At 40.8% G+C, this 21,211-nt stretch overlaps 1 protein-coding gene across 2 annotated transcripts in view; it reads left to right on the plus strand.

The window, feature by feature from the left end:
- Window positions 1-21,211, plus strand: part of DDX31 (DEAD-box helicase 31) — an 87,403-nt gene that overhangs the window by 51,326 nt on the left and 14,866 nt on the right. Inside the window, exons 19-20 of one of the 2 annotated variants that reach the window (XM_027869740.1) lie at window positions 6,074-6,185; window positions 12,762-12,930. In XM_027869740.1, coding sequence (XP_027725541.1) covers window positions 6,074-6,185; window positions 12,762-12,930 — 281 coding nt within the window. Of the gene's footprint in view, window positions 1-6,073; window positions 6,186-12,759; window positions 12,931-21,211 lie in introns of those variants that run through there. The other variant, XM_027869741.1, reaches the window with a different exon arrangement.

A 21,211-nucleotide genomic window follows, 5' to 3' on the forward strand; every position in this document is an offset into this window, starting at 1 on the left:
CAATGCTATTGTGTTTAACCTGTATACAGCCATATGTCTTTGTACAACTTCTAGCTTTGAAAACAGAGCCCGTTTTAAGTTGGCAGGCAGGGTACAGTGGGCAGTAGGGAAAGGGCGTTGGTCTACTCTAAACTGTCCAGGGGCACACGACCAGAATGTGACAGCGGCCAGACTTCAGCCCAGGTTTTCTTAGCTCTCTATCCATGATGTCATGCTAGCTCTGAAGTTTTAAATCTAAATCCTAGTCCTAGTAATTCTCATAGAAGTGCTGGAAGGTTTGCAAAGCACTTTCCTCACAACAGTCTTTTGAGTTAGGTTAGTACATGGGTTGGTTTGGTTTTTTTTAACCCCATTTTACAGATGAGGAAGCTGGGTCAGTGGTCACACAGTAACCACAGGAACCTAGAAACCTTTGAAAGCACACACATTCTTCTCCATCCAGTAAGAGAGGTCATCTGTGGGACACTCTTAGATCTTTCCCTGAGGAAAGTTCACATGCCTAATCTAAAATGGTTTTAATGATAATAATAATTATGCATATATAAAACCTTAAAAATTTTTGAGTACTTTTATGTAAACGCTCTTAGTCAAGCCTCACTAGAACCATAGGATGCAGGCACAGCAAGGATTGTTATGCCCATTTTCATATTTGAAAACTGAGGCTCAGAGGTACAATAACTTCCTCAAAGAAACCAAGCTAGTTTGTATCAGAACTGGGAAGCCCTCTGATCGCATTCTGGTGTTTATTCCACTGTGCTACACTGAACCTGAGTTAATAGTACTTTAGCAATGTAAGGATCTAGTTCACTGGTATGGGTACTTCCTCCCAAAAACAGTTCAACCCCTTCCTAGCTCAGTAGACAGCCTTTGAGAGTTACTGTGGCCAGAAAATCCATCCCCTGTGGTGAAGCTGCTGATGAGTTCCTCTGAATATAGAGCTGGGCTGGTCTTCCCACTACAGACTTGCCGTCCTTCACCAGGTCTGTACTTAAAACCAACCTGCCAGAGCCTGTGCTCTGTTGCCTTAGCCTTTGAGAACTCAGGGGCATCTCCACACCATGAAGAAGCATTGAGGGAGGGCTGTAGTGATCATGATACATTTTATTTAGTCCAAACCTGTGAGTTCAATGGTGGGAGGTAACTCCCAGCATGGAAACTCCCTCCCCAAAGCAGGTGGACCACCCATCTATATCATCTTAAAGAGTAGCCTGGGGGATGGAGAGGTAGTGACTCACCAGGACTTAACCCTAATTTCCTCTTGACCCCAAGGCCAGCTCTCTAGCTACTATACTATGTAGCCTTTATGATGATGATGAGAATGAGGATGGTAATGATGCCTTGCCATTTTTGGTTTCTTTACCTGTTAAGATCTTCACACACATCTCATTTTAGCTTTATGACACTTTGTGAGGTTGACTCTAATCCTTCCAGGGGATTAGTATTCTCATTTCATAGATGAGGAAACTAGAGCACATGTGCCATGTGAAACTTTAGACAGTTGGTTTAGTCATAGGAATAAAATTAGAATGTGGGTTCAATGCCTGGAGGCAGGTGGGAAGTGTAGTGGATAGAGCACAGGGCCTGGGGTCAGGAAGACCCGAGTTCAAATCTAACCCCAGACTCTGGGCCTATGTCTGCTTCAGTTTCCTCAATTGTGAAATGGGGATAATAACAGCACCTACCTTGAAGGGTCATTGTAAGGATCCAGTGAGATAATATTTGTAGGAAGAGCTTAGAAGAAATCCTGGCACATAATAGGCATTATATAAATGCTTTTTCCCTTCCCTTCCCCCCCACCTTTTTTCACCAGACTGTACCCAAAAGGAACACAAGCATTTATCTACTCTCTGGACACTGAAAAGAACTTGACTGAAAAAAAAATTTTTTTTTTTGACCCAGACTTCAGAGGTCATTGGAGATTGGGTCAAATCAGATAGGTATAGCAAGCTCAATGCACTTGGATCATAGGTCTATAGATCAAGGGCTAGAGGCCATACAGTATTACCCCCTCTTTATGTAGAAGAAGAAACTGAGGCCCAAGAAGAGCCACACAGGAAGGAAGTGTGAGAAAGGGGATTTGAACCCAAGTCCTCTTGACTCTAGAGTCAGTTGTTTACAGTAATCCTTGAACTAGCTTCCTAGTAAGAGTAGTCTGTATTCTGCTACTGGCCACCAAACAGTTTTTTCTGAGAAGGATGTCACTATTCTTTATACTTTTCTTCTAACTGACCATGGTAGAAGGAAGAAAATTAAATTTATCCTGATAAAGGTTTCCTTTTCTCCCCAAAGTGAAAGATGGCACCTGCATTTCTCTTTGTAGTTTGAAGAACCTGCAGAAGTAACTTTCTTGGCCTCTGTCCTTCAGAAGTGTCCAAGATAGATTTTTTTCTTACCTTGATTTGAGAAGCAATCAGGAAGACTTCCTAGGATTTAGAGGATTTGTTAGACTTCAATAAGGTTCTTGGTATTTTTTGTTGAAAAAAAAAATTGATGGAGACTGTACCCAAATTGACTTCAAATTTGTTAGTGGCATCACTGAATAAAATTCATTATGTCAGATATTAGATGTCATGTAAACAAAAATTCCAAGTTAACTTTTTTGAGATCCCTGATAAATATGCATTTTTTAAAAAAATTTAATCTATTTAATCAAATAGTCAAGCTGATCTATGTTGACTCAACCTAAGACAATCCTGACCCAGGTGAATAGTGGGAAAAATAGAATAGGTACCATATGCAACTTCTAATCCTACTTTGTGTGAAGAACCTGGTACATACAATTTAACTTGCTTCCCATAATTCACATGGTCTCCTCTGTCTTATGATGAGCCACGCAGATGCATGTGGGTACAATCGCTCCGTATTTTACACAGACATACAGAAACTTCATTATAATGCATTTCTTCTTCACCCAGCTCGATTGAAGTCCATTATAAGTATCCCTTCGGCACTCACCCTTTTTGGGCTTCTGTGAGAAGTAAGAAAGTGGTGAAGCACCTGTAAAATGTATATTTCATATTTAGGTATATAAAATATATATGGCTACGTCTGGGTGTGTGAATGTTCACCCACCTACAAAGAGAATAAATCTGATCTTTCAACTTTACTGGGAAACACTCAGAAAGTTCTAGGGACCTTGGGGGGAAAAATCAGCCTAGCAATAAGGTGATTAAAACAAAATCCTTCCATTTTGTTTAAAACCATCTTGGAAGCTGGAAATATTAGGGCATGCTCTTTGAAAAACAAACCAAAACAAAACCCACCACCACAAATTTATTACCCCCCCCAAAAAATTTTTATTTGGTCTGCTTCTCTTGATCTTTCTCTCAATCTAATGGTCTGTGAAATTTCCATCCTTATAAAAATAAGCCCAAAATTGTCTTTGCTATAGTTTCTTGTTGCTATGAAATGAGTCTTGAAACTTAGCCTAACTTGAGTTTTCCTTTGGCATTGTAAAATATTAAAATCAGATCACCAGCCTCTTGCTCTGTCCTGTTTGATCTGTGTCTACCCTCCCCAGGATCACTGGGGCCTTCCAAACAGAAAGTATGGCTTGCTCAAAGAACGGTAGCTATGTTTCCACCTTAACAACCATTGTCCTCCACTCCATTGGTTGCAAGTTAGCTTCATTAACCAATACTGAATCTCTATGCCTTTGAGGGTGGGGGAGCCAATCCTATGGGGTATTCATATGCCTTCAGGGGTTTGACCCATTCTCATTAAGGGAGCATTTTACCTGTCTGGGGTTTGAGATTATGCAGCATAGCTCTGGCCCCCTCCATTTTTAGTTTAAATTTAGACTGTCCTCCCCAGAAGACAACTCAAAAATGCCTCATTCATTCTCAGGAGGGGCAATTTTAAAATAAAGTATTTCTGGAAGGGGGGTAAATGGGGATGAGAGAAGGAAAGAAAAGCTTTTTTATAAGCACATTTTATTTTCTACCATTAATTTTCTTTTGTTTTCCTCAAATTGACCTTACCATTTCAAAACCGTGAACCTAGTTTCATCTCTTATTTTCTACATATTTCACACATATACGCACTCATCTATCTATATGTATATACATATACACACATATATAAACATATATATATTATACATACACACATACACACACACACACACACATATATATATTTATATACTTTTTTTTTTTTTGGCTAGGAAGAAAAGATGCCTCATTTTGAAACCTAAAGGGGGGAATAAGAAAAGCCCTTTGTAATATATTGCCATATTATCACTAAATCCCCTGACAGTTGTGACACAGAAGCAAGTCACCTGTCACTTAAGCTTGAGGTCTCTTTAATTTTCTCCTGGAATTCGCACCAGGCTGTCTTTAATTTGAGGCCTTTATTGGAATTCTGAAACCTTTCTGCCTCCCTGGCTCTCAGATCTATTCTGAGTGCTGTTACAGAATGTATACAATAACCAACAGAGGGATTCAGAGAGGGCTGAAGCTCTGTTTATTTAACACTCTAGAGGGATTTTTGTGCTTATTCGGTCCTGGCTGCCCGGCTTTCAATATCGCTTTGACAACCGTTCTGCCCTTCTCATTAATTTTAAACAGTTAAAACACAGGAAAAAGAGGAAAAAGTTTTCATTATTAAAGTGCTTTACTTTTTAATAACAGAGGATTCTGTCCGCCGGGGGAAAGGGCATCTTCGCTAATTTCACATTCATATTAAAAAACGCTGGGAAGGTGACAGTTGTGCTGCCGGGATGGCTTAACGAAAAGAGGAGGGGGGAGGGAGTTTGCATTTCACATCAGTTAAGGGGGTAAAAAAAAAAATCCTTGTTAATGACAATAGCAAATGTCCACTTTCCTAACACAGTTCCTGCTGACTTTTCTCTTGACATTTTATCGTAGAAAACCCTTAGGGGGACCATGTACTGTGAAATCAGCTACACTGTCATCAGCTAAACAGGTGGCAAGGGATGATTTGACTAAACTAAAAACATTTTCAGATTGTTAAGTCTCTATTAAGTACAGAGAGGTGCATCGATCAGAAGAATCAAACCTTTTCTTTTATTCCCCCTGTTCTTCCTCTGGCTGTCTTAAGAGTGGAGGGGAATTTGCCTGAGTCTGGGCTTGAGAGCAACCAGCCAAGCACAGAGACTTGGGCCAGTGCTTCCCTAAGTTTCCAAGTGCCAGTGAATGATACCCCACTCTGGATTTGTCGTGTGCACCACACAGAAGGCTGAGGGCTTGGTAGACGATCTCTGTTTCTATGAGCCATGTTCTACTGGCCTCTCTCCCTTTTGTCCTTGCTAAAAGGCATTTCTATTTGATTTGGAAAAGATCTGGAAATGAAACCACCATCCCCAGGCTGAGGTTATAAAGGAAGGGTGCTTCTTCACATGGAGGGTTCAAGGATGAGAATGATAAATTTCAGGTCTGTGAAGTTTTGTCGATTTCATATCACTTCAGTGTTATTTCTTATTTGCCACAGAGCTCTTTGAAAGGTCCACTAGCCTTCCTTTAGACCAAATTTTCTGCAGCAACTCAAGACCCTTCACTGTAAACCATAGAATAACAAGTGTGAGTGGCACAGGGAATTACAGAAACTTGCTATGAAGTTACCTCTCATAAAAGTAACTTATGAAGCCAAATTATAGACCAACCATTATGGAAGACTTTCCCCCAGAGAAATTGCCAGAGGTCTGATTGATAGTTGGAGAGGGGAGAGAAACATAAGACAGAAAGGTACAAAATGCAAGATTGACTTGAAAACACAATTTATTTTCAGTGACACTTTTAAGCATCCAAACTGGACCTAGTAAATCCCAAAGTATCACGGATGATCTTTCATTCTGAATGTGGGTGATGAGGGGTCAGAAACACAAAAAATTAAAACCGATTTGCTCTCTGCACAAAGCCATTCTCATCTTTGCTTGACTTTAACGTCTTTATATTCCCTTTTTTTTTCCTCACTAGTAATATTGAAGGGATTACCCCTTTTGGCCCCTAGGTGGTTACTGTGTGATTTTACTGTTATTAAATCTATTATAAACTGCTTCATTATTCCTGACTCCGATTCTGTCTTTCCTTTAATCCTTCCGCCACCCTCCCAGAAATCCCGCAGTGTTGGCCCCCAGGAAATCCGAGAGCGAGCCACTGTCTTGCAGACAGCATTTGAAGATTACGTGCATGCCAGTGCGGAGAGGGTCTCCTGGGCAAAAAAAGGTCAGTGGATTTCTTAGGCGATTACTGAATGGATAGGTCAGCAGAGCTCCCACTATACCCCCCATTGAGGTGGGGGGTAAGGGCGGGAGATGGGTAAGAGGCCAACCAAGGGTCTCTGCTCACTAGTGAAAGCCTTCAAGCCCAATAATTCTACTGGGTTTGGAAACAGACGCAGGAGGCTTTAAAATGATATTAAATGTTAATTCATCCTTTCACATGTTTTGCACAAATGAGGATTTATCTTGGCTTACATTAGGAATAGAGCTTTGACCCAATGACTTGGTTCTTAAGGTTAAGTTTTTTTTTCTTTATATACCTGTTTTTTGAAAAGATATGACAAAAGAAACAATTACAGGAGAGAAAAGTTATGTCTACCTTTCCAAAAGCAATGGATAGAAATGTTGGATCTAGGTAACTTTAAAGTGAGAGCACTTTAAAAGTTTGAGGGAAATGAGAACAATACCAACAAGGTCCTACTAGGAAGACCAAAGGCTCTGTGCCCAGCTCTTGGAAGTTTTATGCAGGGTGGGGCATCAATTCAATATGCAGACCCTTGAAAGAATGTTCAGAGGAGACAGCTAGGCAATGTATAGTGTGCTGGGCTTGGGGTCCGGAAAACTTGAGCTGAAATCTGGCTTCAGACACTTACTAGCTGTGTGACCTTGGGAACATAACCTCTGCTTGCCTCAGTTTCCTCAACTATTACATGAAGATAATAATAACACTTACCTCACACGATTATCATGGGAATCAAATGAGATAATATGTGTAAAGCACTTAGCATTATTATTTATTATTATGACTTCTGAGATCACGCAGTTTCCAGTTTGACCTTTTATGTTGTCTCTGAGCAAGAGCGTAAAAGGTGGTTGAGAAATCGAAACTGTCTTTGTCATTGAATCCCTCTGTCACCCAGTGGTGGCATGGCATGTCCTGATGACATTTGTTCTGTGGGACTTGATTCAAAACCCTTCTGGTTCATAGATTCCTACACCTGAGAACTCAAAGTGGTTTTTAGATCTTAGTCAGTTGCCAACAGATGAGATCTGTTGAAAGCCAACAGGTCCATCTAGATGAAAATTATGTCAACAGAGAGCCAAGGGATGAACCAAGACAATGCCTTTCTGATATCTTCGAGACATCGGGCATTTCACTTCATCTCTCAGACCCTCAGTTTCTTCCTCTGTAAAATTAGGACATGAGGCCAAATGAAATCTAAATTCCCTTCCAGCTCTAAATTTTGTGATCTCAGTCATATCCCACTGCAGTCACTCATTTATAGACATGAGTGCTGCAGAGCACTGGAAAGCTCACCAAGAGCTTTCCTCGCAACAGCCCCATGAGGAAGGTAATGCAAGTATTCGATTGTTTGAGTATTTCCCAACTCCAAGTCCAGTGCTCTTTGGCGCTGCATCCCACCGCCACTCCCAAGCCATTGTGCCTCTTAGCATTTTCTTCAGCTGAACTGAACAACTTTGGGGTCCCTAATGCTCTACCTTCAGATGAGTGGTTGATTCTTTTCTCAAGGCAATAGAATCTTTTTCTTGAATAGACTATTCATTGTGTAACTTTGTAGAATGTTGGTTGGATGATGCATATTTGTTTGTTATAAGATGGGCCATTTTGCAGTAAATAACTGGGTCCATGCTACTGCTATGGTCCAATGTCAATAATGAAGGTGCTACAAAAATAAATTAACTTATTCCATATTCTTGCATTTTGGCATTGGTTATATGTGGAGTAGGTGTTCCACCAGAACTACTACTATCATAGCAAGACTAGCATCTCATCTCTATGTTTCACAACCTTTCTCTTCCTTCAAGGTCTAGTTTAGAGGCCATCCCCTATATGGAAACTTCCCTTATGTGCCCCTAGCTGAAAATGACCTCTCCTCCTAACATTGGCCAGGAGGTTTTGTCTTTCTCTCACCTTTTCTCCTAGCCCATTATATTTTGCATTGTATTTATTTGGAGCTGGGAGCGCTTTGGAACTGATAGGGCAAAAGGAGGCACAGATGTGGCATCACGGAAGATTTTCTTGTTGCAGGGGGTGGCTGCAAATGGAAGCCAGTGTCTGGAGCATCAGGAAATGTTTTTATGGCTAATGTATATTGATTGGCTATTTGAGAGAGCAGCCTGGGAGCTCTGACCTTAGTAGTATGGGAGGAGATTCAGAGGTTGTGGGGAGATTGTGTTCTGGGTGTGGCCATGAGAGAATCAGAGTGAGCAAGTATGCTGATGCCTTGGATTGAATTTAGGGAGTAGGTAGGACAGTTCTGCCTTGGCAGTGAGATTCATTTTAATGGGTATGGTGTATGTTTGGGGGTGGATTGGAAGTGACTAGGTGTGATTGTGCCCTTACCAATAAAGGTGAAAGCAAGTGTGTGGGGTTGGGGAACCCTTAATGCTACGGAATCTGTCATGGAGCTCTTTGCTCATAGGGTGCATTGATCTAGGGCTGTGACCTGGTTGCTATTCTCCCAACACCCAACACACACTGGGACAGGGTGAGTGATGTTTAAAGGATGTGAGATCAGACTTGAGACAGTATCTAAGTCGTGTGCTTCTAGGCCCCTTGTAGTTTCTGTTTTAGATGGGGCATGCTGGGAGGTAGGAATGACACTAGGTGACCTAGGGCACCAAGGATGAAGCCCCTTATGAGTTAATAAGCTAGGTTTGAGGACAAGAACTAGGGTTTGTTTGTTTTTCATTTTTGTATCTCTCACCCCAAGCAAAATGTGTTGCACAGATCATGGCAGGCACTGCATAAATATGTGTTGAATTGGAGTGAAAGCTGTGGCAAATGAAACTTCAACCCCAATTCCAGTAGAGAATGGGATGTGAAACACTGTTTTGGAGTTTCTCTTCTTCCTCATAATCATTGAACTCAAAAGCATGAATAAATTGCAAATAATTTTTTTCTTATTTTGAGAACAAAGGAGTCAGATTCCAAAATGTCGGTTTGTGCTAGAGCAAAGTAGTAAATATTCAATTATTTGCTGATTGATTAACACACCAGGCTTCTAATAATCTGTGCCTGAAAGCCCCCTTTGGTGGATCTCAGTCTACCACATTGCATACCCCTTTAAACATGCAGAAACCTAGAAACATCTATAGTCAGCTCATTCAGGTCTGTGAATTGATGTTTTGGGAGAACATACATACCTTTTGCACCCAAAGGGTATTGTATTCATGACATAACCACCACCATCAAAGAGACTGCAAGTATGTTCCTTTCTCTTGAATTGAAATCTGCATATGCAAATTTCCCTACTGACTTGCTTCCATAAACTCCCTTCTTAGTCATGAATAATTAACAAAGCAGCTGGCTTTTGCCTTCATGGCGGAAGATCTAATGGAGATTGTGCCAAAGATGCATTTGTTTTCCTTTTGCATTTTTTGACCCAGTCAGTGTTAATAACCAACATTTAATCGCAGTCACTTTCCAGGAAGTTGCACCTTCTTCCCACTTCCCACAGCACCTTTGCATTGAGTTGAGGAGAGACCAAGGAGGTCAAACCTGTGGGTTCTGGAGAACATTTTTCCCCAAGGAAAATTTTTAGAAAATGTTGCTCTTTGTTCACAGCAAAATGTTCCAGTGGATTGGGGCCCCCGCTTTTTTGTTCGAGCAAATACTTATCCCCTCTTAGCCAAATGTCCTAGAGAGCAGTAGGATAGAATAAGTATGGCATTTATCTTCTTTTACCTTTTTCCCTCTGTAAATATATTATTCACTCAAATTCTCCTCCTGCTGTGGTATGAGGATGGCCCTTCCACATGAAAGCAGCAAGAGTGTTCTCAGCAGCAGTGCCAGTGAAGGACGAGTTTTCCCCATCCCCACTGGGCCAGAGAGGCTTTGCTGTCCTAATACCACTCTCTCTGCCTTCTGAGCTGCTCACCGCCACAAGTCTGGCTTTTTAGCCACACCAGTTCTTGAAGATGATCTGCGAGGGTGTGGAGAGGCTGTAATCTCCCTTGGCAGCAGAGAGTACCCAGGTCATTAGAATCAAAGATCCTTGAATCACAAGTCTTTAAGGTACCATTATTCCTGGTTTCAAATAATATCAATAATAGCAAATTTGCATAACACTTTTAGGTTTAGAAAATGCTTTTCTTACAATAGCCCTGTGAAGTTGGTAGTACTGATAGTTTCCCAGTTTTACATAGGAGAAGACTGAAACTCGGAAGGGCTATAACTTTCTGGAGTGTAAGTTAGTAAAGATCAGAGCAGGCATTTGCCCCCCTCACCTGACTCCAAGCCAACACTTTCAGTTGCACCACCAAAAGGTGGCTTCTTCACCAAAAGGAGCATTTGTGAGGCCAGGACATAAGGAAGGCTGTTATCAGAAAGAAAAAAAATACACATGGGAAGAATTTTTTAAAGTTTTTGGGGTTTTTTTCCCCAGCTTATTTGCCCCAAAAGGTGACAGTGAGGAATCCGGGCCTGCACAGAGGTTGCTTTTTGCGCAGCCTTCTCTTCAGCCTGCATTCTCCAAAATAACAGTGTTTCAATTTTACTGTTCCTCTACTTTCCTCTTGTGTTTGCCCTCCGGGCCCCAATCCTTCTGCATATCACAGTCACTGCCAAAGTGAACCATTCCCTGACCCTTGGAAGGTCATGCAAACATCTGCCACTGCCTCTGAAGCTCATGCCCCTCCGAATTAGCTAAACATGGGTGTCCATGCAAGTATGTGAGGATGACCAACTGTCGCTGTCCCCAGTGGAACAGGAGCCTTGAGAACAAGGAGTTTCCATAGTAAAAATATGCAGTGTGAAATGCTGTCTGACCAGTTGTCTAGGGGGAAAACACTTTCTGCCATTTCCTGGCAAACTCATTATCCCTGTAAAGCTGTGAGTTGGGCACTTGACTCTCCTGGGACCAAGGCTCTCAATCTCAAGCTATTTTGATTAGAGGTAAAGAAGGGAGAAGAATAAGTGTATCAACGTTGGTGGAAGTCAAATAACTAATGCTTTTCTCAAGAAGCATGATGCCAATGTATCTTCTGTGGGGGCCATGCATACACTCAATTGTATGTAGACCTGAGGCAAGAGTATAGAAAATTTGGAGTAACAGACAAAAAGAAAATGCCTTTTTGCCTAAAATGGGTCAAAACAAGGGTTTTTTTGTTTTGTTTTGTTTTGTTTTGACCTATGTTACCTGAACAATATTGGTTTTACCACATTATCCTCCTGGAAGGGAGGGTGCATGGTATGATGGAGGAAGATTAGGACTGGCTGTCAGTGGGTCTAGGACTAGAGCTGGGACCAGCTCTGCCATTCAGCCAGTTGTGTGACTATGACATGAGCCACAAAATGAGAGAATTGGACTGTTGATCACTAAGGCCCTTTCTAGCCCTAATGACCTATTATTATTTTATGGTTTTAACATGTGGCTGTGTGTCCAGGGTCCTAGTAATTCTGGGTATTATCCCCCATATTTATAACCCCCTGAGTGGATAGATCATTTGAAATGTTAAAGATTTTCTTTTGAAATGCTAGTCCCCAGTTATTAAAAAAAGGTGGTGACACAGAATTGAGAGGGGGGTGCAGAAGAGTTGCTTTGGTTATGTCTCATCGATTGGGAAAAGGAGTTCACTTTACTCAGTAAATAGAGCTTTGATGGATTCCCAGGATTCTTCCCAGAGCTGATCTGCTAAAATGACACTTTTTATTACTGTTCATAAACGCCAATCTCCTGATGCTGCTGGGAGATTACATTTAAGCTGTGGGCAAACTTGCTGGTCCAGTGGCTCAACAAGCCAGGGCAAGAGAGGTTAGTGTTTAGTGCTTCTTTCCATCGGAGATTGCAGGGGTAGGCAATAGTTGGCAGGAAGAGTAGGGATTGGTGGCAATAGTGAATAGGTATGGATATGGGAATTGTCTCTTAGCAGAGAGCTACTTTCCAGAACAATTCCCTCGTTCCCTCTTGTAGTTGAGACTACAGCAGACTTTTAATCTTAGCTGTTATTGCTAGGTAGGAGGAGGGAAATTGGATTGAAGAGGCAAGGCCCAGTGATCAGGAGCAGGGCTTGACTTTCTTGGGTTACATGTCCAGTTTTGTTTCTGGCTTACTGTGTGATCCTGTCTTTAAAGGTACTGAAAATATGTTCCTGGTGCAGCTTCCTTCTTGATAGGACATTGGATTAACAGCCATAAGGCATTCCTCAGAGAATGTGGCCTGACCCAGACTCTTTTAGTTACATAGGGTGTTGTCTCTTTCCTTTCTCCCTTCTTTTTTTTCTGAACTCAGTAGTCCATAGCGTTGAAAAACCCAATGAGAAAAAGAGACCGATTTGATCATGTATACTTTGTATAGGGTGGGGGTGGGGGGTTTCTTTCCCATTGTCTTGGTTACCACAGGTGGTTTTTCAGTGGATTCTCAAAAGTTCTATGCTTATTTCAAGGGATATGTCTCACTCTGCAAATACTTGTAGTTCATGTTGGTTGTAAACTGTGTTCATTCACATCAGGACTCCAGTCTTATTTTGGGACTGGCAAAAATAATAAAAATGTTAACTTTTGTGCAAATAAATAATGGTCCAGAAATCTGAACCCTTTTTCCCCCCTTTTTCTCAGCTCTGCAGTCTTTCATCCGTGCCTATGCAACCTACCCTAAGGACCTGAAGCACATTTTTCACGTCCGGTCCCTCCATCTCGGTCATGTGGCCAAAAGCTTTGGGCTAAGAGATGCCCCTCAGAATCTGAGTGCCTCTTCAGGAAACAAAAGGAAGTCAAAGCTGAAAAGGTAAGATGAACTGACTGTGTTTCCTTTCTCCCTACCAAATGTAAAAATAAGCACAGAAAAACATGAATGCCCACCCAGAAAGCCAGAGACGAGTGTAAATATGTTATTCTTTCTGGTAAAAGTATAAGAATCAGGGTCTGCATTCCTCCCAACATGAAGCCTTCCATCTTTTATGCTGAAGGCCCAGTGACTATAATAGGTCTCTGCTACAGAACTAAAAATGACTAGTGTCAGCTCTTCAAGTGTTCTTCAGAAATTGAGACCTGTTGGGTCTCAATGACCATTGTGACAGGATTTTGATGATCAAATTTGCTCTCAACCTTCAAATAGATAGGAGCCTGCCTAATCTCATCAGCGTCCCTCCCTGTTGCATTGCTATTGTCACAGTTTTGGCTTCAAACTATCTGTGTTATAGGCTACATATAGTGGCTACATAGTGTTATACATTTAAGATTCCCCCCCCCCCTTTTGTTTGTTTTTAGAGTAATGAGCACTAATTAAAGCTGGATTAAAATCCCATCCTATTATGATCACATTGACTTCCTTTTTTGTTTACTTTTGAAAACTAAGTATTTTTTTAAAACTTACTTTCAAAAATAGATTTGTTGATAGCATTTGTTTTTTATATCATATATGTTTCACCACATATATTTTGCCCTATAATCATCCAGAGAGCCATCCCTTGTAACAAAAATTTTAAAAAGAGTAAGAAAAAAAATCAGCAAAACCAATCAAAAAGTCCATGTTATATGCAGTGTTCTGTATCAGTGGACCCCTCCCTCTGCAAAAGTGCATGGAGGGGAGATGTCTTCTTAAATCTCTTCTTTAGGACTAAGCTTGGTCATTATGTTTTTCATAACATTCAGTTTTTTCATTATTGTTCTTTGCATTTTCATAGTTGTGGTTATTGTGTATGTTGTTTTCATGACTCTGCTTATGTCAGTTTGCATAGTCATATAGATCTTTCTATGATTCTTTGTATTCAGCATATTCATCATTTCTTTCTAGTAAGGTAATATTCCATTTATTCATAGACCACAATTTGTTTAGCCATTCCCCAGTCATCTCCTTTGTTTTCAGATCTTTGCTACCATGAAAAATGCTGCTATAAATATTCTGACAAAGGTGGAACCTTTCTTTTTGTCATTGACCTTCTTGGGACATATGCCTAGTAGTACCACAGTAAGAAAGGACGGTTTATAGCAGTTATGGCTTTGTTTTTTTTCCTAGTAGAGAGCTCTGTTATATTATCAAATGAGATAGTATTTGTAAAGTTTTTAGCACAGTGCTTGACATGTAATGGCTGCTTAATAAATAAATGCTTGTTCCCTTCCCCTTTCCCTTCCCTTCTGTGTTTATGTGGGTCCTTATGTAGTGCTTTTCAAATGTTGGTGCTGGATTGTTAAATATTACTGGCATGGAGACATAAACGACTTCCAATTAGACCCAACTTATTTAAAGAGCCCGAATGAATGCCATGGAAAGACGTTGGGTATGACTGTACAGTTATGTTTGGGTATAAGAAGGGAATAAGCATTTATATAGCACCTACTATGTGCCAGGTACTCAGCAAAGCTTTTTTTTTTTTAAATAAATATCTCATTTGATCCTTACAACAACCCTGCAAAGTAGGTGCTATTATTATCCCCATTTTACAGATGAGGAAACTGAGGCAGACAGAAGTTAAGTGACTTGCCCAGGATCACACAAGCTAGAGATTTGATCTTCTTCTTCACTCCAGGCACAGTGCTCCCTGTACCATGAACTGCTATAGAAAGCTCTGATTTCCATGGCCCTGAAATACATCTGCACTGACATACTCAAGAAACCAGTGAGCTCTATCCACTTCCTAGGAAATGAGAGGTTAGGGGTAGGGGAGTCCTTAGCTACCAGAAAACCATTGACCAAGAAGCTGACCTTTCTAGACTTAGAGACTTTGCTTTGTTTCCTCCTTTGTAAAATGAAGAGGTTGGACTTGATGGTTTCTAAAGTCCCTTTCAGCTCTACCTGAGAGTCCATCTTTAGGTTTTCAAGTTGTCCAGAAATTTTCATTCAACAGATATGTCGCTGCTACCGACCATAATTTTCCTCCAAAATCCACAGATGCCAGGTAATCTTTGATTAGTTAATTAAAACCATATCTCCCTGCAAATTACAGTGACATAGCTATGGCTGGATTTTCTGATGTATCTATTCTTGGATTATCCCCTAAACTGTGTATAGGCAGGATTACATCCTAATGACAACAAGAAGCATCCACTGCTAGGTGCCAGGGATACAAAAACAAAAGTGAGACTGTTTCTGCCCTCAAGGAGCTTACGTTCTATTGGGAGAGACAACATATATAGGCAGATAGCTGCACATTATATAGGGATGTAAAAAAAAAGCTAGTATTAGGTAATCTTGTGATGTGGGAGTGGAGGGTGGGGCGGAGAAACCAACCAACCAGCAGGAAAGGACTCATGAAGAAAGTAGTATTTAAGCTTTTTTGAATTGTTCAGGGGGGGAAAGGCTTTTCAGTGGCCCTGGGGCCAAAGAGGGTCCTCAAATAGTTCAGAACAATTGTTTTTTTGCTTAGCATGCTGCTCTTTCTGCACTGCAATAATGAATACCACAGTATACCTTTCCCAGCTGGCCCTCTAGGCATACCTAAGCAAAGGCCATGATTTCCCACATCTTGCAACATAAATTTATTTATTTGTACGTATGTGCATGTAAAACACTAAATATTTGTGTGTGTTGTTCACTCAACAAGAAGTTTTGACCCAGTTCTCTTCAGCCTTTTCTTTTAGCTCATCAGCCTTGACAATGCTTGGTTTTTCTGTGATATAAAACTGTAAAGGGATTTGAAAAATCAAACATTCTGGGGTTCATTAAATCTAACCTGAATAGGACCTGAATTTTGGACTCCTGGGTGTTTTACAAAATTCCTACTTTCTATTAAGTTAAAAATTAAAATTTCTTGAATAGTTTATTTTAAATAATACTAATACTTCCTCATGGCAATAGTAATATATTACATATGCATTTGTGTTATTATGGTAACATCTTTAAAACTGAATTCAAATCCTGTTTCTATCACTTACTGTCTTGTGACCTTAGGAAATTACTTAACCTCTCTGACAGGCCTTAGTTTCCTCACCTGTAAAATAAAGGGATTATGGTCCTGTGAAGAGGATCCTATAAATCCTCAGCACAGATACTTCATAAATGTTTTCTCCATCAGGCGGCTTCTGCATTCCAGTGCCACAGTGGGAATAGGGACCATGCTATGGCAGCTCTGCTGCTCTCAAAGTAGCCACGAAGGCCAGAGGTACAGAGGGAGCAGGCACCTGCTGCCACTCGCCAATTGTCCTGGTCAGGTCTGACAATTTGCATTATTCTATGATTGCCTTGCAGGAGAACTAAGACCTCTCCTAAGGGAGAAAAGGTGAACCCCCTCAGGTTTCCCCAACCCAGATGTTCATTTGTGTGCCGGGGATGCTAAACAGCCATGCATCAGAGTTAGGGCTGGGGATTTTTGGGTTTGGTTTGTCTCAGATCTGCAGCAATGTCTCCAGCTTCATTGATTTTGAATGTGTGATTAAACATCTGAGTTCAAGGGGGAAAAATGCCCCCAAGCTGGGTGGCTCTTGGATAGACATTTACAACTCTGAGCTCCATTTTTCCATCTTTAAATTGGGGACACTTGGAGATACCCTAGCAGAAGAAAGAAAGGAAAAAAAAATACACACACACACACACACAGACAAATTATGACTGTTAATAAACACAATTTTGTTTCCAATTCTCACCTCCCTCACCACCCACACCCACACCCCCACCTTCAACTTCAGTATTTTTAGCAAATATATATTTTGGCAGCTGGCATGCATTATTACTGGAAATTTTGTTAGTAAGCATTCATCCAAATAGCCGTGTTTCAGATTTTGATGTCTTCAGCTCCTCCCCAGATCCTGGAGAATAGGGGGACTGGGGGAGAGGGGGAGGTAGGAGGGGGAATTGGAGACTGCATTGTCCTTACCTTGAGAAGCCACCAGGGAGAGAACAATCCGCTGCCTCCTGCTTCAGTTGACCCTCGCAAGCAGATGGGCAACAGGACTGGTATACCCCTGTGAGCAGGGGATTTAAGAGGGCTTTATTTAGGGAAGAATAGGCTGATTAGCTGATAAAGAGCATGTAAGATGGTATGGGGCAGTCTTTGATGTCTAGCGGGCCCAGCAGGGAGCCTCGTGGTGAGTGACAGCAGTGTGTCATAGGATTACTCAGCTCGTGACAATGCAGCTCTCTGTTACTGCCTTGTCGCCACTCTGTTTCAGCTACTTTTTCCGTTGTTATCTGCTTCTTTTGAAGGCATTTCCCTCCCCTCCAGGACCCCCTCCCTGCCTTTATACCACAGACGGCCACTCTAGGATACAGTAGGTAACTTTTTATTTGGGGAAAATGTTGTCACTCCCGGGGTAAGAGTGACTTTGCAGCTAATCTGCGCGTGGACCATATAATTGTGGTCAGGGTGAGAGGCAGAGAAAACTTGACAGATTTTCCACACCTCAGTCAGGGCTCAAACAAATGCCAGTTTGCTGCTTTCTGAGGACTGGGCAGGAAAAAAAAAAGTCTGCTAAACCCCACAAAGTAAGAAGAGTTACACTGTGGCAACAATTATTGTGCCGAGCCGAACCGTCTCTTCTGAAATCCATCTGTCGAGAAAGAGAATAGGGTCCTTATTATTTTAAATGGGGAAATAAAATGATAGCACTAAATACTCCAAACTATTCAACTTTCCTCCTTACAGCTGTTTACTGCCAGCACCACTTGTCCTGGAGTAATTATATATTGTGTACAAACATCTGATATCTGTTCACCAGGCTGCAAACCAAACCCTCTCCTACTTTACCTGCCACACAGCAAACAAGGGAGCCCAAACCCATGGGGAAGAGGGGTAGAGTTGTGTTGGGGAAGAGGAGATAGAAATCACAGGCCGGTTAGGAGGCCATCAAGTGTTTTCACCAAATGACAAAGGGAACTTTTAATCTCTGGCACCTTTCTTCTATACTTCTCTCAATTTTTTTTTTTTTAAAGGAGAGCAACCATGTTCCCCAAAGGATATCCCACCAGCCAGATGTCTATCTGCCTTTTGGATCCTAAATTCTGAAGTAAACACTAAATGCTTTTTTACTCCTTTTGCACACAGAAACACAGTCATAGTCACAGAAACTCTGACACCTGACACACATACCTGCCAAAACTCCAACCCTGCACTTTATCAGGTAGTAGATAATATCAGGAACATATTGTATGGCCCTGCAATGACAGTCAGCACTAACCAATGATCTCTGTTGATGAAATGTATCTTTTATTTTATGCTGTGTAGATTCAGCAGTTCCTAAGATACAAAATCAACACACACTCTCGACATCCTACATCTTTACCTAAGATAACAGCACCAGAAACTGGGGCCTCAGTTTCCTTGGGGTAGAAGACAATATAGATAAAATCTTGAAATTCATGTTATTTTCCAAGTAGCTGGTCAATAAGAAACACTGAGTCAGATGTGCCTGAGAAGGTTAACATAGCGCTATAATGGAGTATGTCTCTGTTGTTAAAGCCATCTAAGAAGAGTACTCTAACCATTGTCTCTTAAAATGTTGGTATTGCCATTACAGAGTAATAATATCTTGCTCCTTCTTAGAACTCTCTATATCATGCAGGTTGCATCCTGTGCCTAAGTATGGTATTTATTTTCCCAGGGAGGTATGACTCAAGCAACAGCCAAAAATTGTTCCTTGAGGTGCTTGCTTCTTAAAACTATTTATTCTGTGGCTACCTTAGATGTGCTTTTATCCTTGACTTTTGCCATCCTATTTCTTGTTTTCATTGTCCTTGAATCTGTTGGGTGCTAAAATACGTGTGGTACATTTGACTAGCAAATCGATCAGAATCATGGATTTAGAGTTGGAAGAGACCTTCAGGGTCAACTAGACCAACTCCCTCATTTTACAGATGAAGCAACTGAGGCCCAGGGAGATTGTGTCTTGCCTGGGGTCACATACATAGATGTGTTGTTCATTTCTGTAATTCTTCCAAACTTCACTTGTTTATGTTGTCTGAATGATATAGCATTCTTATGGAAATGAAATTTTATTGTTTTCAAGTTGTTAGGTATAAAAGTCAAGATGTTACCAAACTGTAAGAATGATATGTAGTTAGATGTTAACCTAAACCTACAAAGTAATCACAAACATAAGGCCTGCACTCAAAAATGCTTTTAAAAAATTCTTCCTAGATATTTTGCTCTACTTTACAATATGCTGACACTGAGGATAAAATGAAGAGTTGGAGGGTGCAAAGGGGTTATGCCTTGGTTATTGCCACTGTGTCCTAAGTATGCTTGAGAAGAGCATCAAAGCACTCCCTTGAGTATTAGTGCTTCTCAGGTGCTTTGAAATTAGTTTGGTCTGTCATGTAATGGTTCTTCTGCAAATCTTTCATACATTTTGTGCTCTACAATTTGTTCATGAAACCATTTTTTCATAGAAAGCTTACCTTCAAAAATTTCAGTCAGGTCCCTCCACAAACTGTAACAATTATAAATTAGTGAATCCAAATGCATGAGATTTCAATAAATTAGAAAGCTCTAAACTCTGAAGTTATATTTTCCACACCCCCACAAAGCCTTTGGTGTGAATGTAATTCATTGATCCTTTTGACAAACATTTCTTGAGAGTTTACTTGAACCTTCCTTGGAAGAGTTATATCATGTTGTCCATTTCCTCCAACCCCATATAAACTCTGCCATTTTGGGGGAGAGTGGTACTATTTTTGTCTCTCATGGCTTTTTTTTTTTCAATTGACTACAAGAGAATTGTAGTTTTTGCATTCACTATAAGAGTCAACAAAAAAGGATTGAGCTGAAGGTATATTAACTGGCAACCTTTTAATACCTTTGAACTTTACTTATTAGTAACAACCCTGAAAACACCAAACCAGCTCCCAAAAAAGACTAGCATTGAGAAGCTGCAGCTGTAGCTCCCTGTAAAGCAATAATCTAATCATTGGGAGCAGCTTGCCTGCCAATTTTTATGTGGCATTTACAACCTCCTTAATATCACTTAATTAGCTGAAGGAAAACTTGGAATCTTGCCCACTGAAAAATTTTTCTCAGTTTAGTTGGTCTACTCATCATTTTATAAAAAGACAAATTGGGCCAAATGTGATATCAAAAAATGAACAAAGCCACAATATCTGAGATCCCCTTATATGTGGGTGGGTTGGTGACAGAACCAGGATGGAGTCTATTCACGATGACCTAATAGTAATTTAGGGAGATGTGTTAACCAGTGGAGAAATGAAAAGCCAAAGCAATCATCTGAAATTTTGAAAGTATGTGTATAGATTTGTAGCCATACCATTTGCTCTTTAGCAAGTTTAGCTATAGTTCAATATCTGTTCTTTTCTACCCAAAGGATTTAGAGACAAGCAAGTATTAACATATGGTTTTAATCCAAGAAAATTGAGACCAAGAAGAAGCAAGCAAGTCACTTCACCAAGGTCATGAGTCAGATAAAGAAAAAGGACTTGAGATTTCTTCATCTTCTATTTAATGATCGTGCATGTAGTCACGATCACATTAGAAATCCACACCAACTGTCATATTCTCTATTCCAAGCCCTGGAGTCTCTAGTAACTTGGAAGGAGTTATAGATTCCTTGGGCTGGAAAGAAAGAGGTCATCTAGTCCATCCCCAAACCTCTAGGTAGGATAAATTATCCCTCCCCCCCCCCCAAAAAAAGTTTTCGGAATAGAAAATTCTGGAAATTCAGCTTTTTCCTTTGGGCATGCCCCAACCCAAACTCCAAATACCCCCTTGAAACAATATATAACCTATATTACATAGTATATAACAATGTGTAACTTTCTGGCAACTCCTGCCCTCGTACTCCTTCTTCAAACTTCCATGGTACCCATGGTGCCCCCTCCTATCACCTTCTCAGGAGAGAACCTTGCCTCATATTTTACAGAAGAAAATTGAGACATTTGCTGGGAGCTTCCTCTTCTCCCCCTTCCTCATTTCATATCATTCATAACCCTTCTGCCACTATCCTGTCTGCTGCCCCTTTCTCACATGAAGAGGTGGCCTTACTTCTTACCAAGGCTAACCCCTCTACCTGCACAAGTGAGCTTATTCTATCCCATTCCATCTCCAAAAGTTTTCACCCATCTGTTATTCCTACTCTATCACTTATTTTCCATCTCTCCTGCCTACAAACACGCTCATATCTCA

Source organism: Vombatus ursinus, unplaced genomic scaffold (assembly GCF_900497805.2).
Source record: "Vombatus ursinus unplaced genomic scaffold, bare-nosed wombat genome assembly UNPS02014793.1, whole genome shotgun sequence".
Classification (NCBI taxonomy): domain Eukaryota; kingdom Metazoa; phylum Chordata; class Mammalia; order Diprotodontia; family Vombatidae; genus Vombatus; species Vombatus ursinus.